The 18718-nt window shown below is 42.8% G+C and overlaps 1 protein-coding gene across 5 annotated transcripts in view; it reads left to right on the plus strand.

Moving 5' to 3' along the window:
• Nucleotides 1-18718, plus strand: part of TENM4 (teneurin transmembrane protein 4) — a 772055-nt gene that overhangs the window by 580185 nt on the left and 173152 nt on the right. For 4 of the 5 annotated variants that reach the window (XM_065678851.1, XM_065678850.1, XM_065678854.1 and 1 more), the window contains 3 exons: nt 1661-1831; nt 7568-7782; nt 13443-13653. In XM_065678851.1, coding sequence (XP_065534923.1) covers nt 1661-1831; nt 7568-7782; nt 13443-13653 — 597 coding nt within the window. The remainder of the gene's footprint in view (nt 1-1660; nt 1832-7567; nt 7783-13442; nt 13654-18718) is intronic. The other variant, XM_065678853.1, reaches the window with a different exon arrangement.

Consider the following 18718-nt stretch of genomic DNA (forward strand, 5'->3'; position numbering starts at 1 on the left):
AAACACAAAGATACTGTGCAAGCACAGCCATGCCAAATGCTTGATGCAAATTCCTTGCTTCCAGCCTGATTTCCTCTCTTCCCTTGCAGTTTGTCTGCCAAGGAAATGTACTTTCAGATGCCTAAAGTATCCTGGTTGAGTCGCCAGTTGTGTTGCTGGCATTCCGTCTTGGAATGTGTACCTGGATAAAAACATTAAGGTTTTGAGCGGGTCCTCAGGAGACCTTCCTCACTGTGATTCCTTGCTGTTGGAAGCTTTCGGAGTGTATTTTCTTTCCTAATGATTAAGACTTTATTGACATGGTAAAAGGAGAGTTTTGCTCTCACTGTGTTTTGTGATGTAGTAGTGCAAAGACAACCTTATTCCTGTTAGTAAATGGTAGATGACCTAATTGAGATTAAAGTGGGGGAAAAAATCACTGATTTTGTTAAAATTGCCTAAACATGCTGTTTGTGGAGAACTGCTCCGATTACTTTTCAATCCTCTTGAAAAGATTGTTCCTGATGCACAGACTTAAACAAACTAACCTCTTGTCCCTAACAGTGTTCGCCCAGCTCAGCTGTATCTTTGAGAAGGAAATAAGAACTATGGGCTGTGGAAATGCTCTATTTCTTCACTGGTTCTGTTTATGTTAAGTGGCTGTGATGCTTGTGCCATTGTACAGTTACTTGGAGAAATTAGAGTGTAAAATACCAAGGCATTCCCTTAAAAAAGCCATGTCATTCCAAATGTAGCAACTACGGGATCATTTGGCTGTGCAGAGCCTGGAGCTAAACTGGATCCTGATTGAGTATGAAATGTTTATGTTGGGGATTGATACAGGAAGCCACATTCTTTTGCTTTATATTTTCAAGGGGCAGCTATGAGTGGTATAAGCATATGATTTTCCATACTTCTCATCCATGTGTTTGCTTTTAAGTTTTCTGTCTTATTCCTTAACTTCCCTTTATGAAATTCCTGGAAGCCTATTCACATATGCACTGGGTGACTTTGACAAAGAGCTGTGCCCTGGTATCACACAAAGCTAAACAGCGCTGCTTGGTTTCAAACTTTGAGGAGGTACCTTTGATCTGAATAGGAGGAGCTGAGTTGTACTAAGGAGCACCCAGTCGTAGTCGCTTGCATTCGTGGTGCTGGGTCTTAAATTGCCTTAGTTCTTATTTGGTCTTATATAGGAAAAGCTGTCAGAGATATCTGTGTTTCTGGGTGTAATTGGTGGGTTTAAACAAAATACAAAGGAATAAAAAAGAACCTATATAATACATTATGAATACAGTAGTATAAACCGGAGTGTGATTTCCTGGCATTTATTGGTATGTTGTTAAATACTACTCCTTGTATTTCTGTGTTCACCACACTGTCACCCCAGCCCTTTTCTGAAGCACTGTGCCTGGTTATTCCCTCACACAGGCCGTGAGTCAGTTCTACTGGAAGCAGCAGAATGGATTGGTACAGGTGATCTAAAACGAGTTTAAGTGGGTGGAAAGACCTAGGGAGTTGGTACGATAGAAGCAGCAGGGGCTGTCTGATGACATTAATGCCGTTCTTATCCTAAAGCAATCACCACTCATAAGGCAAAGCGGAGCCTTTAGAAAGTGCCCCTGTAGTTCTGAACCTCTCCCCAACAGAAAAAGATGACTTTTCTCATTGCTCACCACAGCCATGCACCTGTTTGGCCTAAACTGGCACCTGCAGCCGATGGAAGGGCAGATGTATGAGATCACGGAAGACACAGCCAGCAGTTGGCCAGTGCCAACGGACGTCTCCTTATATCCTTCGGGGGGCACAGGGTTAGAGTTACCTGACAGGAAAGGCAAAGGAACCAGTGAAGGTATGGTTGGTGTGTGTCCATGTTGTGAGTCTTCTGTCTGCCTCTGAACTCCAGCCATCCAATCTCATGTTCCATTACCCTCAATGCTGCCATCACCAGGTGCTTTTTCCAGTCTTTCACGTCTAGAACTAGTAGTTGTCAGTCTTGTTTCCTTGTGTTCTCTAAGTTTCATACTCTTCTGATGTCCACTAATGTCATAAAACTATATGCAACTTCACCACAAATCCAAAGTGGAACCATCCGTACCATATCTCACAGGCTTCAGAAGGTCATTGTGAAACCCTGCCTTGAGTGGCTGTATTCCTGGGAATACTAACGTGTCTTGAATATTAAGTGACTCCCTGAGCACTGGATCAAGTCTCCCTACACTAGTAAAACATGTTTGAGTTTGCCTATTCGTTGCCATTTAGTGCCATATGTTCTGAAGACCAAAATATTTACTTTACAGTGTGGTTTTTGGCACCGCAGAGTTGGACATCTCTTTGCAGAAGTAGCCAGATAAAAAGGCCTGGTCTCCACAAAGCATCGCGATGTTGACAGCTTGTGACAGTAACTGAAATCAGTGCAAGTGATGGGTCTTCAGTTCTGCAGTGCATTATCCAACAGCTTTATATCTTACTGTGCTTTGTATAGAGGCAGCACTACCAACAGTACCCGTAAGCTCAAAGGGAAGGTGTTTTATCCCTCCTAAGACTGAGCTAGAGAAATGAGAAACTCAGATTTTCAGAAAGCTCTTTTGTCTGTCAAGCTTCTCTATACAAGGTTAACAGAGTCCAGTCAAACTGAAGGCATTGGCTATTTTTGATAGTTATTTTGGGGGAGGAAGTTTTGTGGGTAAGAGATAAGAAGAATGCTACTGTTCTGGCAACTCGCTGCACTCCAAAGTTTATGCAGGGTTCCCTGGACTTTGGCTGAGAGCCTATATTTTGATGTTTCATTGAAATTAATAGTAGTATTTTTTGTTCTTATCTGTCTTTATGAGTCCAAATAAAGGCCATAATTATGTGTGTTCCTTTAAAAACAGTGTATTTACTAGCAACTGATGGCTGACATCAAGTTACTACAAGGACAAATCAGCTAAGTGAGTTATTCTCAGCAAGCCTGACTAGACAGTGCAGCAAGCTGCAGATACCCCTGCTGTTGTAGACAAAAATACTTCATAACAGATCCTTTTCCTATCCCTAACGTGCCATATGTTTCATTTCCCCAACATCTAGTTTGGATCTGTCCATTTACTCTAAAAAGTCAAAATGAGAAGAAAGGGATGTATACAAAACTGCCATCCAAGTGATGGAAAGACCTCCACTTGATTTCTTTTCCAGCCATGCTTACAGTGACAGCAGTAGAAGTGTTGACTGCTTCCAAAAAGCTTTATTAAAAAAGAACTGTGGGAAATACCCTGCTTATATCATTAGGAAATACCTCAAGTTAGTGCTTCATATAGATCTTAGAGAATCTTGGCTGAAAGAGGATAGATATAGATTAGATCTTAGGCAGGAATTCTTCCCTGTGAGGGTGCTGAGGCGCTGGCACAGGGTGCCCAGAGAAGCTGTGGCTGCCCCATCCCTGGCAGTGTTCAAGGCAAGGTTGCACACAGGGGCTTGGAGCAAGCTGCTCTGGTGGAAGGTGTCCCTGCCTGTGGCAGGGTTGGAACTGGATGAGCTTTAAGGTCCCTTCCAACCCAAGCCATTCTATGAATCTATGGATCTGTAGGTTTTAGAGGACAGTATCTTGTCCTGAATGTGCTAGCTACACGGCTGCTGTTCCAAACCAAAATGCATGTGACTGAAATGTATCGTATAATAGATTGAAATACATTTGAAAGTCTTCTTGATCACAGTGAAAGAGGCTGGGATGTGTTCGAATATCCTTACAGCTGCTTGGAATGAATCATTACCAATGGCTTGCCAATTCCCAGTAACAGTCATCCCTTCTCATCTGTGCCTGTGCTCCAGTACTGTGTTTAAGCCCATCCCTGTTTAGCAAAGCGCTGAAGCACATGCTTATATTTAAGCATGTGATTAACTGCAATTGAAGGCAGAGAAATGTGTGTTCTGAAGGGTTTTGATGAGTCAGGGTACCTTGCTGTCAAAAATACCAGCAGAGTCAGCAAGGCCTGAAATGAAATTGTTCATTTTGATATCCAAATAAATTAGGAATAGTTGCTATGGCAACTAAAAAGTTCAAGGTAACTTGTAGAAAGAGCAAAGTAATTGACAGCCCAATTAAGAATTCAGACCTGAAGTTAATTCTAAGGAGTCAGATATTCTGATTAAAACCTCATTTCTGATTAGAAGCTGAATTGGCTCTAATTGTACTTTGGGAAGTATCTTGTCCATAGGGCCTCATCTGACTATAGGCTAAAACTAATGGAACACGAATGCATTTTAGGGACTGAATTCAGCCTTTTTTTAGACTTCTGTGTCAGGATAAATGTCAATTGCTGGCAGCATGATGTGACAGCTCTTAGGATATCTGCTTCTCAGACATGAATTGTCCACAAGAGGAGACAAGAACTTTGCAATTGTGTGCACAAAGAAGTATTTCTGTGTTATTATCTTGTGCAATCACAAAAGCATTTCTGCTCACGTGAGCAAGTGCTGCTCTCTGTACAGGCAGGACACGTACTGCACTGATTTCCTCCAGGCCATCTCTTGCACAGCAACATCCATCAGAGCCAGGTTGGATGGGGCTTGGAGCAACCTACTCTAGTGGAAGGTATCCCTGTCATGGGGAGGGGTTTGGAACTGGATGAGCTTTAAGGTCCCTTCCAACCCAAACCATTTTGTGATTGTATAATCTATCATGTTAAATCCTCAGCTTCCCTGATTCACTCCAGTGTACAATCTTTATTAATGAACAATCAGGCTGCATATCAAATATTTTAGCTTTTCATCTGAATTTCTAAGAATCTATAAAACATGACAGTAGTAATCAGAAAAATAAAGCCTTCATTTGGACCAAACTGTGTGATGCCTTTAGCTCTTTTTTAATGCAATCCTCAGTCTATTCATCTTAAATAATAGAATAAGAAACTTTGCATGAAGACATGGGAACTGTTTCCTTTAATCCTGACAGTGTGGCAAGTAATTTATAGTATGCCAAATAAATAGTAACAGTCCAGCTGATAGAGTAATCCCCTTTGGAAGCAAGCTAGTTGATTTGCATCCTATAACTGTACTCTGTCAGCACAGAATGGTTCAGAAAGACCATCCATTTACCTAAGCCACTTCTGATTATTAATATGCACATTGACTAAAAGAGGACAAGCATTCAGGTGATGTTCCCTCTGTATTTATGTGATAAGCAAAGGTAAATGAGGATCTTATAAAATTAATAGTAGCTTTTTTTGCTATGAATATGCATACACCCTTTGCTGTCTTGGCTGTGCTGGTATGACATATCTTGGGTGACGTGGTCTAGGGTGAGGTGTCCCTGCCCATGGCAGGGGGGTTGGAACTGGATGGTTCTTAAGCTCTTTTCCAACGCAAACCATTCTATGATTCTATGATTACAACTTTTGCCACAAGATAGCACAGAAATGAACGTGCCATCAAGCCCCACTCCAGCAGTGTATGTAAGCAGCTGCTGACTTTAAATCAGGGGTTAGTCTTATTGAGAGCAAAAGTTCTGCTAAAGAAGATAAAAAATCTCCATCCTACAAAGAGACACCTTCAGAAATGTCTTATGTTAACAGTTAATATGCATTTAATTTATATATGGATTTCAGAGACAATTTATGTCTGTTTCTCCTGGACAGTTAATGTTGGGATGGTGTAAGGAGAAATTTAAGGCTCCATCCCTGGCAGTGTTCAAAGCAACTTTGGACAGATCCTTGGGTGACGTGGTCTAGCGTGAGGCACCCCTGCCCATGGCAGGCGGCTGGAGCTGGGTTATCTTTACGTCTTTTCCAACCCAAACCATTCTGCAATTCTTTGATTCTATGATAATAATTAAAATTATATAATACTAAGGGAAATATTATAATATGAAACAGTAAACGGAAAGGTTGTTCTACCACTCACCTTTTCAACACTCCAAGTAAATTCTAAGACTATTTGACCTGAATCCAGCTTGGGAAAAGATATTTTTGTTTCCCATTTCCTGAATGTAGATTCTGTAAGAAAAGCATCTCATAATGGGATTGTCCTACAAAAGGTTATATGTACCTGAAAGGTTTCTCCTCATTTTGTTTGAATGGCTCAGTCTGTGAAACACACAGTAGTGTGCTCTAATGGATGGAGATAACATTAATTTGAATTCCTCAAGTGAATACTAGTCCTTGTTGGTGACATGATGCTCTCCGTACTAAAGCCAGAGTCTTTCAGGTGACACTTCTGCAAACTTCTTAACTAGAAGTGTCTTTAAATAAAGGCTCTTTTCTAAGCAGTTGCCGCCTTCATTGCCTTTCTGCCCTGCAGGTAAAGCTGTGGCCACTGGTTGAAGGAAAGGCTGTAAAGGCAACATTCTGGCACTATAGTTTTCATTCTGCCCCTCATTTCCTGGGCTCCTTTTGGGTCCAGAGTTTTTGAAGCAGCCACCAGTTTTGGGGACTGTGAGTGTGTGAATTTGTAACCTGAATCTCTCAGACGGGGTTTCAAGGGATGCTGAGCTCCCTGCTGACTCCACTGGACATCACCGCATGTAGTGATCACCGTCTGCAGACTCAGGCTCTCCAGTCTGGTGGTTGCTTTATGAAACAGATGCCTCTGTTGGCTTGTCATTTGAAAAGATGCACGATTATAGCACACTTTACAGATTGTATTGAAACCCAGTTAAAACCTCTCAGCCACTTTCGCTTCTCTGCTTAAAGTTTGAAGAAGCATGGGCTCCAGAGGCTAAGCACAAGAAGATGTTTATCATTATAAGATTAGGGCTAAATTTATACTAGACATTGGGTAGATTTAGATTAGACATTAGGCAGAAGCTCTTCCCTGTGAGGGTGCTGAGGCGCTGGCACAGGGTGCCCAGAGAAGCTGTGGCTGCCCCATCCCTGGCAGTGCTCAAGGCCAGGTTGGACACAGGGGCTTGGAGCAAGCTGCTCTGGTGGAGGGGGTCCCTGCCCGTGGCAGGGGTTGGGACTGGATGATCTTTAAGGTCCCTTCCAACCCAAACCATTCTGTGACTCCATGATTCTATATCTGTTAGTAGACACTACTCAAGTGCAGGGTGTGATTTCCTTCGTTTTCCCCAGTCCTTTTCTTTTTCCCTTGGACTGTTGAGCAGGTTTCAAAGACTGTTACCACTGTCAAGAGTTAATTTTAACAGATAAACATTTTCCTTTCCCCACTTAGCATCGTTCATGCTGCTGTTCTCCACGCTACCATTCCATTCTGTGACGTGTCTGCCTCACACTTACTACGCTTCTCTCTGCTAATTTAACGATGACTTCTCCATCCATGAACTTATATTCGTTTAGGATTTAATGTCAGATGATTTATCTTCTCTTCACAATGTAGTTACACACTCTCTGATGCTACCATTGAAACAAAAAAGCCATTTTTCTCCAGGTTGCTCTTCCTATGTCCATGTTTTCAAACCAAACAGTTCCTGAAGCCAGGAATAACCCTGCCAGTTTTCCTCCCCTAATCATATGGATTGGCTAGACAAAGTACTCTGAAGACCTCGGGACACTAATTGACTGTTTTACAAGATCAGTGTCAGAGATACCAGTCTGATTGGATTACTTTTAGGATCTCAGGCTAATCCAAGGTTTTTGTTCCTGTGTTTTGGCAGGAAAACCCAGTAGTTTCTTTCCCGACGACAGTTTTATAGACTCCGGAGAAATTGATGTTGGCAGAAGAGCCACACAGAAGATCCCTCCTGGTATCTTTTGGAGATCTCAGGTGTTCATCGACCACCCAGTGCATCTGAAATTCAATGTGTCTTTAGGAAAGGCTGCTCTGGTTGGCATCTATGGCAGAAAAGGCCTCCCACCATCACATACACAGGTAATGGGACTTCAATTTAATAACTGTTTTAAATTGTGTGTCCTTATGGCTTATTGTTTTATTTCAGCTGTTTATTGCAAGAATTTGTTACATGCTTCGAAGGTGTTAAATGTCATCTGTCCAGAGAAAGATAATCAAGTGACAACTGCAGTGTTTACACACATTAACTCTATGTACTATAGGCACTTACAAGCAGGCAGTTGCCTAACGCAGCAAGCTACCAGGGGAGGAAAAGTGGTTTGTGGGCTAGTGGTTGCATGAGTGGTAGCATGAGATACCACCTTCTCCATCTAGAACCCTTGCAGCAGCAGCCACACTTAAACTGCATCAAAACCCCCATCTCTTAAGCACCCTGTTGCATCTCAGGTCTGTCTCCCTCTTTCAGCCACTGCCTTTCCCCTCTGAAGGTAAGAGCAGCAAGACCCCATGGGACCAAGATTCACTGTGTCCTCTGTGCTGAAATGCCTTGAGTCAACCCTTCACATCATGCATGTCCACTGCCAGATTAGACTGGGATTGGTCAGGGCCCAGTAACTGGTGTATAACCAAACAAAACCGTGTTTAGTTAGACAGCAACCAAGATATCATTTAGTAGGATGAAAATGATTGCTTTTCTTGACACACCTTGGCAAAAGCCATGGCAAGAAATCCCATTCTGGGAAAAGCTCTGAAGAACCAGCCCCTTAAATAAAGACTTTGTACATTACGTTCTCTACTTCCCAGTTCAGTTTCTAAGCTGCTCTTCACCAGGCAATGCAAAGCATCTTACTCCCACTTGCAAGTTATCAAAGTATTACCAGGTTTATATTAATGCTGTAACTTATCCTTGCCCTCTGCTATTAACTGAAAAGCCTACACAACTGCTTGAGATTTATAGAAATACCCTGCTTTTATTTTCTTCTTGAGAAAACAAATATGTTTATTACAGTCTTTCTGGGTAATGTGGTATTTTCTACATATTAACACACCTGCAACTTATTTATGTCAAAGAGGTGTCATAAATCTACACTTTCTCTGCCTACTTTTCTGCAGAATTCAAGTGTTTCAATAGGATCAGCAGGTCATAAATTCAGTGGCACAGCAGTGCTTTTATTGCCCAGTTTTAATCAGACTCTTTTTACAGGGAGATTCAAACACTTCGGACTTAAACCTCCTGTATTAGTTAAATCAAAACTCAAGTCTTGGTCACATCATAGTGACTGTAGATGAGAAGTCTGTATTGATTTTACTTGTTTATTATCATTATTACTTTCTGTTGCGGAACAGGAGTTCTTACATGAATAGTTTTAGTTCTTTAGATAACAAATGTGAAATTTAACACCTAAACCTCAGATCTGCCGAACTTAAAGCAAAACTATTTAGTGTAAGGCACTAAACCCAACCATAGGAATGTTTTAAGCAATTAAGAAGCCCACGCCAACCTCACCATTGCTGCTTTATTTTTTCCCTTTAACCTCATTTTTTGCTGGGATATTCTGGGTGATTTATCCATGTTTCCCACTTAAAACACCATGGTTGTGGATCAGTTGAAGCCTCTGCTAACAATGAGATGTTGAACGTGAGATATGCTATACGTTTCTCAACTTGACATGATGCACGAGGCAATGCACGTGCTGAGAGCCCTACTTTTTGTGTAACCACTAACTGAGGGTTGCCAAGTATATAATAAAATCATCATCTGGACCGGAATATCACCAAAGATAACCAGAGGGACAATAAAAACCAATGGTACACTTGGAGAAACAGATCACATATCCCACCCTGTTCTGATGAAATAACTTAATGAAGCTGCAGATATTGAATCAATACCAATGCATTATTTGTTAATATTTAATTTGGGATTTTAAATGATCCCTTTCCCTAGATTTATTATTCTATAAACCTACTGTCAATTACAACATTGTTCCCCTCTATTTATTTATATGACGTTCTATCTCACTGTGATTTATTAGTCTTAGGAGTCATTAAATAGGTAACTTGTTTTCTGTGCTGAAATTGTAAACTTGTCTCTCATAGTTAATATATTTGACACAAATCTCATCTTTCCTCTTGCATACTCCACAGTATCTGCTGCACCTCATAAATCTACCCAATGAGTTTTGTATTCCCAAGTTTTGTAAGGAATGTCATAAACAAGACTTTGGCAAAATATATGATCAGAGCAGTGACACAGCCTCCCTTGAAGAACTGAATAAAGGGTCAATTATTTTCCCCCAGCCTATCATCTAGTTGATGGCAGTAGTAAAATTCTAGCTGATAATCAGGTTTTCTTATGCGTTAGATAATTAGATACTTCTTCTGCTTAGATAATCCATCTTCTGTAGTGTGAGCCTTAATATTCTCTCTGTCAGGATCTTTGAACTGATCCCAAGGCTGTAGACCCTTAGCATATATTCCTAAGTTGTTAAGTCATATTTATTCCTAAATTGTTCAAAGTTATCTTTATCCCTAAATTGTTGAAAGTCATATTTATCCATGCTAAAGCAGCAATCTATTCCAGATTCTCTTTGGGAAACTTGAGTGAAGATGAACGGAGGGACTCTTCTTTAGGGACTGGAGTGATAGGACAAGGGGTAATCAGTTCAAGCGTGAGCAGGGAAGTTCAGGTTAGATATGTTTTTTACTGTGAAGGTGGTGAGGCACTGGAATGGGTTGCCCAAGGAAGTTGTGGATGCTCCATCCCTGGCAGTGTTCAAGGCCAGGTTGGACAGAGCCTTGTGTGGGATGGTTTAGTGTGAGGTGTCCCTGCCCATGGCAGGGGGGTTGGAACTGGATGATCTTAAGGTCCCTTCCAACCCTAACCATTCTATGATTCTAACGTTCTCTGCCCGTGGTGACCTGTCTTCTAGCCTATGTCGCCAACAACCATGGACACTAATAAGTAGGAATTAAATACATGCTCCAGATTTCTGTAGTCTTAGAGCCTGCAGAAGCCTGAAATAATTTACTGTTAACTCCAAGCATTTCTTCTCATTCTTCTCAACAAATCATAGTAAAAGTTAACACAGGTTTATTATTATTTATTTAATCTTTCTAGATCAAATAATATTTAAAACTCTTTTTAACCCAGGCCAAATTTTAGTAAAATATAAATCTCAGGGACTGGCCATCACAGCTTGTGGGAGGCATTTTTCCCTTTGTCCAATTGGAATTGATTAATGTGGTATTTTATCTACGACTTCCTTGCTTGCAATAACTCGAATTGCATATTAAAAACTGCTGGATGTATTAAAATGCAATAAAGCACAATCCATTTGTGGTTCAATTACTGTTTACAACTGGTAACCAGTAACTCTGCAAAGTCATCGACATCCACAGCAGCATCTTGTAAATAGTTATAAAAATGAACTTTTGCTTTTGGCAGGAAGCCCCAAGTAGAGCATGGCCCCAACTGGACTGTAACAACAGCAGCTCACCATAGCTGGGTGCCTTGAAGTTGTTTTCACCTCAATAAGCTTTAAGCATCTACAACTAGAAATGGATGCTTATAAGACAAAATCATAGAATCATAGAATGGTTTGGGTTGGAAAGAACCTAAAGATCATCCAGTTCCAATCCCCTGCCATGCACAGGGATGCCTCACTCTAGACCATATCGCCAAAGGCTCTGTCCAACCTGGCCTTCAACACTGCCGGGGATGGAGCTGTGTCAGTCATAGCCACACTGAGGCCTGATGAGGAGGCAGCCCAGGCAATAGCTACAAATACCTGGCTCACAAAGTGTCAGTCAGACCAATCTCTCACTAGTACATTTTATGATGTGTATTTACATTATTCAAAATAGAAACTCTGTCTCTGGCAAAGATAACTTGGATAGAACCCCAAAAGGAATGTCCTTTGCAGGTGTGCCAGCTTTTATGTTCTCAAAAGCTGCTTTAGTACCACATTTCGTAGAATCACAGAATCCCAGGTTGGAAGGGACCTCAACGATCATCTGGTCCAACCTCTCTAGGCAAAGAATGACCTAGACATGATGCCTCACCACCCTGTCCAGCCCAGTCTTAACAGTGTCTAACATTGGGGAGTCACCACTTCCCTTGGGAGATTATTCCAATGGCTGATTGTTCTCATTGGGAAAAATTTCTTCCTGTGTCCAACTGGAACCTCCCCAGGAGGAAATGCTACTCATTACCTGTCTTTTCCATGGGACTCCTTGTAAAATGGGAGTCTCCATCTTCTTTGTAGCCACCCTTTAAACACTGGCACATGAGGATCAGGTCTCCCTGAGCCTTCTTTTGCCCAGGCTGAACAGTCCCAGCTCTCTCAGCCTTTCCTCACACTCTGCCCAGCCCTTGGATCATCTTTGTGGCCCTTCTCTGGCCCCTCTCCAGCCCATCCACACCTGTTTTGTGCAGCAGGACCAAAACTGAACACAGTATTCCAGGGGTGGCCTGACAAGCACCAAGTAGAACAGGACAATGACACCTGGTGTTCAAGGCCAGGTTGGATGAAGCCTTGTGTGGGATGGTTTAGTGTGAGGTGTCCCTGTCCATGGCAGGGGGGTTGGAACTGGATGATCTTGAGGTCCTTTCCAACCCTAACTATTCTATGATTCTATGATTCTATAATAGTGATGCCCTTCACAATGTAACAGAATCACCCACATATTGCAGTGGTAAAGTCAAAAAGCCTAAATATTGCTGCCCACTCAGCCAACACTCAGCAACTCTTCAGCATAGAAACATTTACTGCCACAAAAATAAGCGGTGGTGTTCATTTTTGTCTATTTCCCTTCTTCCTGCCCAAAACTACAGCCTTATTTGACCAGCTGGATGAGAGAGGCAAACCCAGGTGAAGTTAAGGAACAGAAAAGTGCTCAGCTGCTGTATTCTGCTCACAAGATGGCCTGGTCACCTAACTACAGGGTGAAAGTTAGATTAGATGAGGTTCACTTAACATCTGTGTTGTCTGCTCAGCTTGTATCAGACCTGTCCCATTAATGGGTCACCAGACAAAATGCAATCACTGCAGAAAGTCTCTGGAAAGTTGTTTCAATAGGGAACTAAAGGTAGTTGCAACACTAATAACAAAATCAAGGCAGTTGTTCCGATGAAGTTACCCTGGCGAAAAATGGATGTGTCCTTTTGAGGACAGCTTCCCAAAGCCACCGCCTAAATGGGACTTGTATATATTACTTTATCTCTTTTCCATCTCATCTTCTATGATTCTTTAACCACTTTTGCTATTGCTTTGAGAAAACCCTTTCTGGCTAAACAAAATACTCCTGCAAAAGCTCTACCAGAGTTTAATACAAATACTTCTTAAATTTTCCTTGGTGACCCATAGCAGTTGAGGCAAACAACCTGGTTAGGCTTTTCCTATTTCCCTTGTTAGCCAAGACACAGAGAGACTAACAAATAAGCATCTTTATCATCACACTTACAGTGCAATTTAGGACTCTGGGCCTCATGTTTCCCTGCTGTGTTTGTACAGAATGAGAGCACATCAATAAGGTCAATATGCCCCATTCTAAATAAAGATGATTTCTTGATTCAGGTAATTACATTCATACACTGGCTATTTCCAAAATGGTAACTTGCAGGTAGGCCAGGAGCAGATCTGAGTTACTTCTTTATTGCTGCTTCTATAGACCCAGAACATGAAACTAAGCTTGAGGAAGCCTGAAGCACACCCAAACATCACTCTTTCTTTATGTTTCAGTTTGACTTTGTCGAGCTCCTTGATGGAAGACGTCTACTGACACAGGAGGCGAGAAGCTTAGAAGGACCTCAGCGGCAACACAGAGCTTTTGTGCCCTTGTCCAGCCATGAGACGGGGTTTATCCAGTATTTAGATTCAGGAATATGGCATTTAGCCTTCTACAATGATGGCAAGGAATCGGAAGTGGTTTCTTTTCTTACTACTGCTATTGGTAAGGATTTCCTGTACTATTCCTAAACTCCTAAATATGCCTCGGGGCCAGGTATTAACGCACATACTCAATTGCATGGTGGCTTTGTGTGGTTTCAGAAAGAATGCTTGTAGGAGATTGTATTTAGCAATAAGCTGAGTACTGTTAGGCCTTAAATATCTCATAAGTATTTTGTAGGCCTTTTTAATAACTATATCCATAACAAGAGTCTGCCCAGTGCCAAAGATGGATTACAAGCTTGAAATTCCCTGCTTCATTTTCCTTCTTTGATCTTTTCATTTAGTTATTTTTGTTCAGGCTTTTTTTCATCTTTCTGTGCAGAGGGATAGGAATTATAGAAGAGCAGCACCATGCTTTGTGTGACAGACAGTCCTGCCTTCGAGCATGACCAAAGTTACTCAAGCTGGAGTTCAGGCAGCGTACTGGGGTTAAAACTAATACAGAGCACTGTGAGGCTTGGTAGCAGGAACCACAGTAACGGGAATCTCCATTTCTGCTTGCTAACAGCAAGAAGCTGAGATTTCTTAAGAACAAATGAACTAACCAGGTCTCTCAGTTGCTGTGGCAGAGAAGTGCTCTCTGCCAGTCCAACGCACAGGCACTGATTTGTTGCTAAGGAGGCCAGGATGCAGCCGGTGCGCTGCCTGACAGCCGAGCACACCAGGCATGCTTCTTCCACCCTATAAATATCAGTCTGTTTCTGAGTCAATAATACTTCGTTTTAAATTCGACTGACCTGCTGAAACTGTTCATATGCGCAAATTCATTTGGCTGTAATTGAAAGATTGCTCCATAAAACTAGCACTCGGCTTTCTTCTAGCCACACTGATTGTTTAATAGACTTCTTTTTTCCCCTTTGCTTGAAAAAAGCAGACTCATTGCAAAGCTGCCGTTAATCCCTCTCCCAGAAGAGGCATTGGTGTTGAGTCTCAGCTGTCTGCAATAGTTACCTGAAAGCTATGGCTGTAATTTATCTTGGCAGGTTAATTAAAAGTTTAGGTCTTATTAAAGCAGAGTCATTAGGATCCCAATATTCCATTTGAGCACTAAAGTTTATCTAATGCAGAAGTGGAAACACTGTTATAATGCTCTGCGTTAAATTTAAAACCTGCAAGTGCATGTGCTCAGCCCTGTTCGCAGTAAAGCAACAGCAGAAATGGCTGCATGCTGGCTTATGAAACTGAAGTCTTTTCTGTTGAAGGCTGGTTTGCTTTCAGTTTCCTTTAGCGATTACAGTTGTAACTTACACTGATCACCTGCCCACAAGAACCTCTAAATACTCTTCTGTAAGTGACCTTCTTTTCCTTGTGTAAGAATGCCTGTAGTTCAAAACTTCACACAGGAAAATCAGCAAGGCTCTCACAGGCAAAACCCCTCCCACTTTTAAAGCACACTCGGTAGCTGTTCTTGTTTTCACTGTGATGCCAAGTGTTCTAGCCAGACTTTCCTCATTGCATACACAGGGAAAAAAAGAAAAGACAAACCATTCTTAATTTGCCTTTGAACCACAGGGGAATGGTGCGGGTGAGAAGTACATCAGACTGACTCTAAGGCAATCACATGTTATTTGTTTATACCCTGCTGTACCTTCATGGCCACGATAAGCAGAACAGTCCTTGATATATATTCCATGGTATATTCTGTATCTCCCCAGTTGACCTGGGGTCATTCCGTGTTTCAGTACAAGGAGGTTTTCTTTTGCTATGCAGGAGAGAGCTTTGCCCCATATGTGTGAATCTCTTTGCCCACTGACAGCTGTATAGCAACACAGCTCTGTAGTTTACAGGAGAAACTGTTTAGGTACAAGCTGCACACTTTGAAACTCACTTGAGATAAGTAAAGATTTTCATAGAATCATAGAATCATAGAATGGTTTGGGTTGGAAAGGACCTTAAGATCATCCAGTTCCAACCCCTGCCATGGGCAGGGACACCTCACACTAAACCATCTCACCCAAGGCTCTGTCCAACCTGGCCTTGAACACTGCCAGGGGTGGAGCACTCACAGCTTCCCTGGGCAACCCATTCCAGTGCCTCACCACCCTCACAGTAAAGAATCCAATCTAAACTTCCCCTGTTTAAGTTTTATCCCATTACCCCTTGTCCTGTCACTACAGTCCCTAATGAAGAGTCCCTCCCCAGCATCCCTATAGGCCCCCTTCAGACACTGGAAGCTGCTCTGAGGTCTCCACGCAGCCTTCTCTTCTCCAGGCTGAACAGCCCCAACTTTCTCAGCCTATCTTCATACGGGAGGTGCTCCAGTCCCCTGATCGTAGAATCACGGAACAGTTGGAAGGGACCTTCCAAGTGTATTCATGAGGGCTGGCAAGTCATGGTTGCTAGATTTTGAGTCTATAAATACTAAAGGACTTTAGTGCTATAATTTTTGTTGGTGCCAGAATGAAGAAGATTCAGCAACCTGGTATAGTGCTTACGAACCAGGGTGTAAAACTGCAATGGCAAATAACTCCACCTGTGATGGGAGCCTTAGAGCCATCTGTGTGGGGTGAGGAACCTGCAGAGGAGTTGTGTGGACTGTCAGGAGCAAGCTGCCATTGAAGTTGATTTCTGTGGCAGAAGCACGTAGAAAAATCTCCCTTTGTTATTGCTCTGACACAGGGCTTCCAGTGAGAGTGGGTTTGAAATGTCGAGCTGTGATGCAGGAAGAAGTAGGATCCGGTGATCTGAGAAGAGGACCAGCAGCCTGGAACTCTTGAACTCTGATTGATGTGCTAATCCTGACCCAGCCTAGGCTCATACTTCAGCTGCTCACACTATGTAAAACCGAGGAGAGTGGTATTTCCCCAGAGATGCTGTGAGGGTGATGGAACTGCTGGGAACATGCATTAAGCATTAATTAATAATCATGGATAATAGAAAGCACCAGGTTGATAATGGTGATCATTACAGTAAGTTCATAAAGCCAAAATGTGCAGTCATTCAGGCAAACCTCCCCTGTGAGAGAGGACTCACCTGGGTAAAGGACTTGCTGAAGTAAAAGGAGAGCTTTTACTTCCACACTAAAGGTACTGAACGGAAAGGGTGCTGCTTTTCCAAGTGTCTCTGCTTTGTTCCAGCAGCCTGAACTTTCCAGAGCCAGTTTAATCATTGCAGGCTCTGTATGACAATATCCACTGCAATTACTGTGCAGAGCTTGTCTGGAATTGTTTGGCTCCTGTTGTTCTAGAGAAAAATGGGAAAAGACCATCTGTATTCCCAGTTTGCTAACACATAGTTAATTCCATAAATTCTGAGGCTGTCCATCACATAGTTTTGGGATCCAATGTAGCTATAAGTAAATCCAGGAACATTAGCACTGATTTTGAGGGCAGGAGCTGGCAGTTTAACCTGTTTGCTAAAAGGAGCTGGAATCATTATCACTAAGGAGTTAGGTGGTGTCAAAATGTGACATGCCACTGCCCATAAACCAGGGGAGAATACAGCGTCCTAATGCCTGTCAGAGCTTCTGCATAGTACAGGCAATTCAGGTGGAGGGAAAAAGAGGCTATTCTGGGCAAATTCTCAGCTTTTAATAGCATTTTTATATCCCATTCCTCTGAACATTAGAAAGGAATGGAAAATCGGGGTCTCTCAATAATAAATTAACCTTTTTGTCAATGACATTGGTGGCAGTGTCTGAGCTTTCTAATAGAAACACTTCCCTGAGAAGTGCCTTGTGGCTTCACCTCTGCCTGAGCGTGGTAATTTATTCAGAGCAATCTTATGTAAGGGAGGCACAATAGAAGGCTGAGGAGTCAGCTGGAGTCAGCACATCCGAGACAGAGCTATTGGCCAAAAACCTGCTCGGTAGAAGCAAGAAACATCTGAGAGCCTGAAAACAGCATCTCTGGAGTCAGTGTGCTCCAGCAGCTGGTACTGCTGAGCTCAGGCAAGCTTGGCGGTGCAGGGCCACTGAGAAATCAAAAGGCAAAGTCAAGTCATCTGTCTGGGCCGAGGAGAGCATCGCTGTTTGTCAGCATGTCACCCAGCAAGCACCAGGAAACACGTGTAGAACACCCGTGATGGGGTGCAAGGGTTTATCTCACTTTGATCTTCAGCAAGAGACAATGCTGTAGTTGAAGGGAAGGACCTTCATTCCTCCTGCCCTGTCTCCTATCCATAAAGAAAACGACTGTGAGTGATTTCCTTGAGCGCTTTGCAATACACATCAAAAGGCAAGCTGCCTTCCTGCAATAGCCTAAAATACAACCACCCCCGTAGAGTCCCCAGGGCAGCAGCTCACAACCACCAGAAGGACACCAGCAGAGGAGCACTTCACAGGAGGACTGAGCTTAGAAAGGAGAGGAGAAATTGCAGGGCACAAAGGCAAGCACGGAACTGAGAGCCTTCCTTGTATGAAAGGTGAGAAGAATGACTCTTCTTTAGCTCCCAGTGGAGATGCCTTTGTGTTTGGCCTGTTCTTAGCAAAGGGAAAAGGAAGAGACTGAGTAGCTCAGATTTGCTTCCCTTCCTTTTGCTGCCTATGGGTAGGCTAACAAACTCTATCAACAGGGTTGTTCAGCCTGGAGAAGAAAAGGCTCAGGGGATCATAGAATTGTAGAATAGTTAGGATTGGAAAGGACCTCAAGATCATCCAGTTCCAACCCCCCTGCCATGGGCAGGGACACCTCACACTAAACCATCCCACACAAGGCTCTGTCCAGCCTGGCCTTGAACACTGCCAGGGATGGAGCATTCACAACTTCCCTGGGCAACCCATTCCAGTGTCTCACCACCCTCACAGTAAAGAACTTCCTCCTTATATCCAATCTAAACTTCCCCTGTTTAAGTTTTAACCCGTTACCCCTTGTCCTGTCACTACAGTCCCTGATGAAGAGTCCCTCCCCAGCATCCCTATAGGCCCCCTTCAGACACTGGAAGCTGCTCTGAGGTCTCCACGCAGCTTCTCTTCTCCAGGCTGAACAGCCCCAACTTCCTCCGCCTGTCTTCATACGGGAGCTGCTCCAGCCCCTGCTCATCCTCGTGGCCTCCTCTGGACTTGTTCCAGCAGTTCCATGTCCTTTTTATGTTGAGGACACCAGAACTGCACACAATGCTCCAGGTGA

This window comes from Lathamus discolor, chromosome 4 (genome assembly GCF_037157495.1).
Source record: "Lathamus discolor isolate bLatDis1 chromosome 4, bLatDis1.hap1, whole genome shotgun sequence".
Classification (NCBI taxonomy): Eukaryota; Metazoa; Chordata; class Aves; order Psittaciformes; family Psittacidae; genus Lathamus; species Lathamus discolor.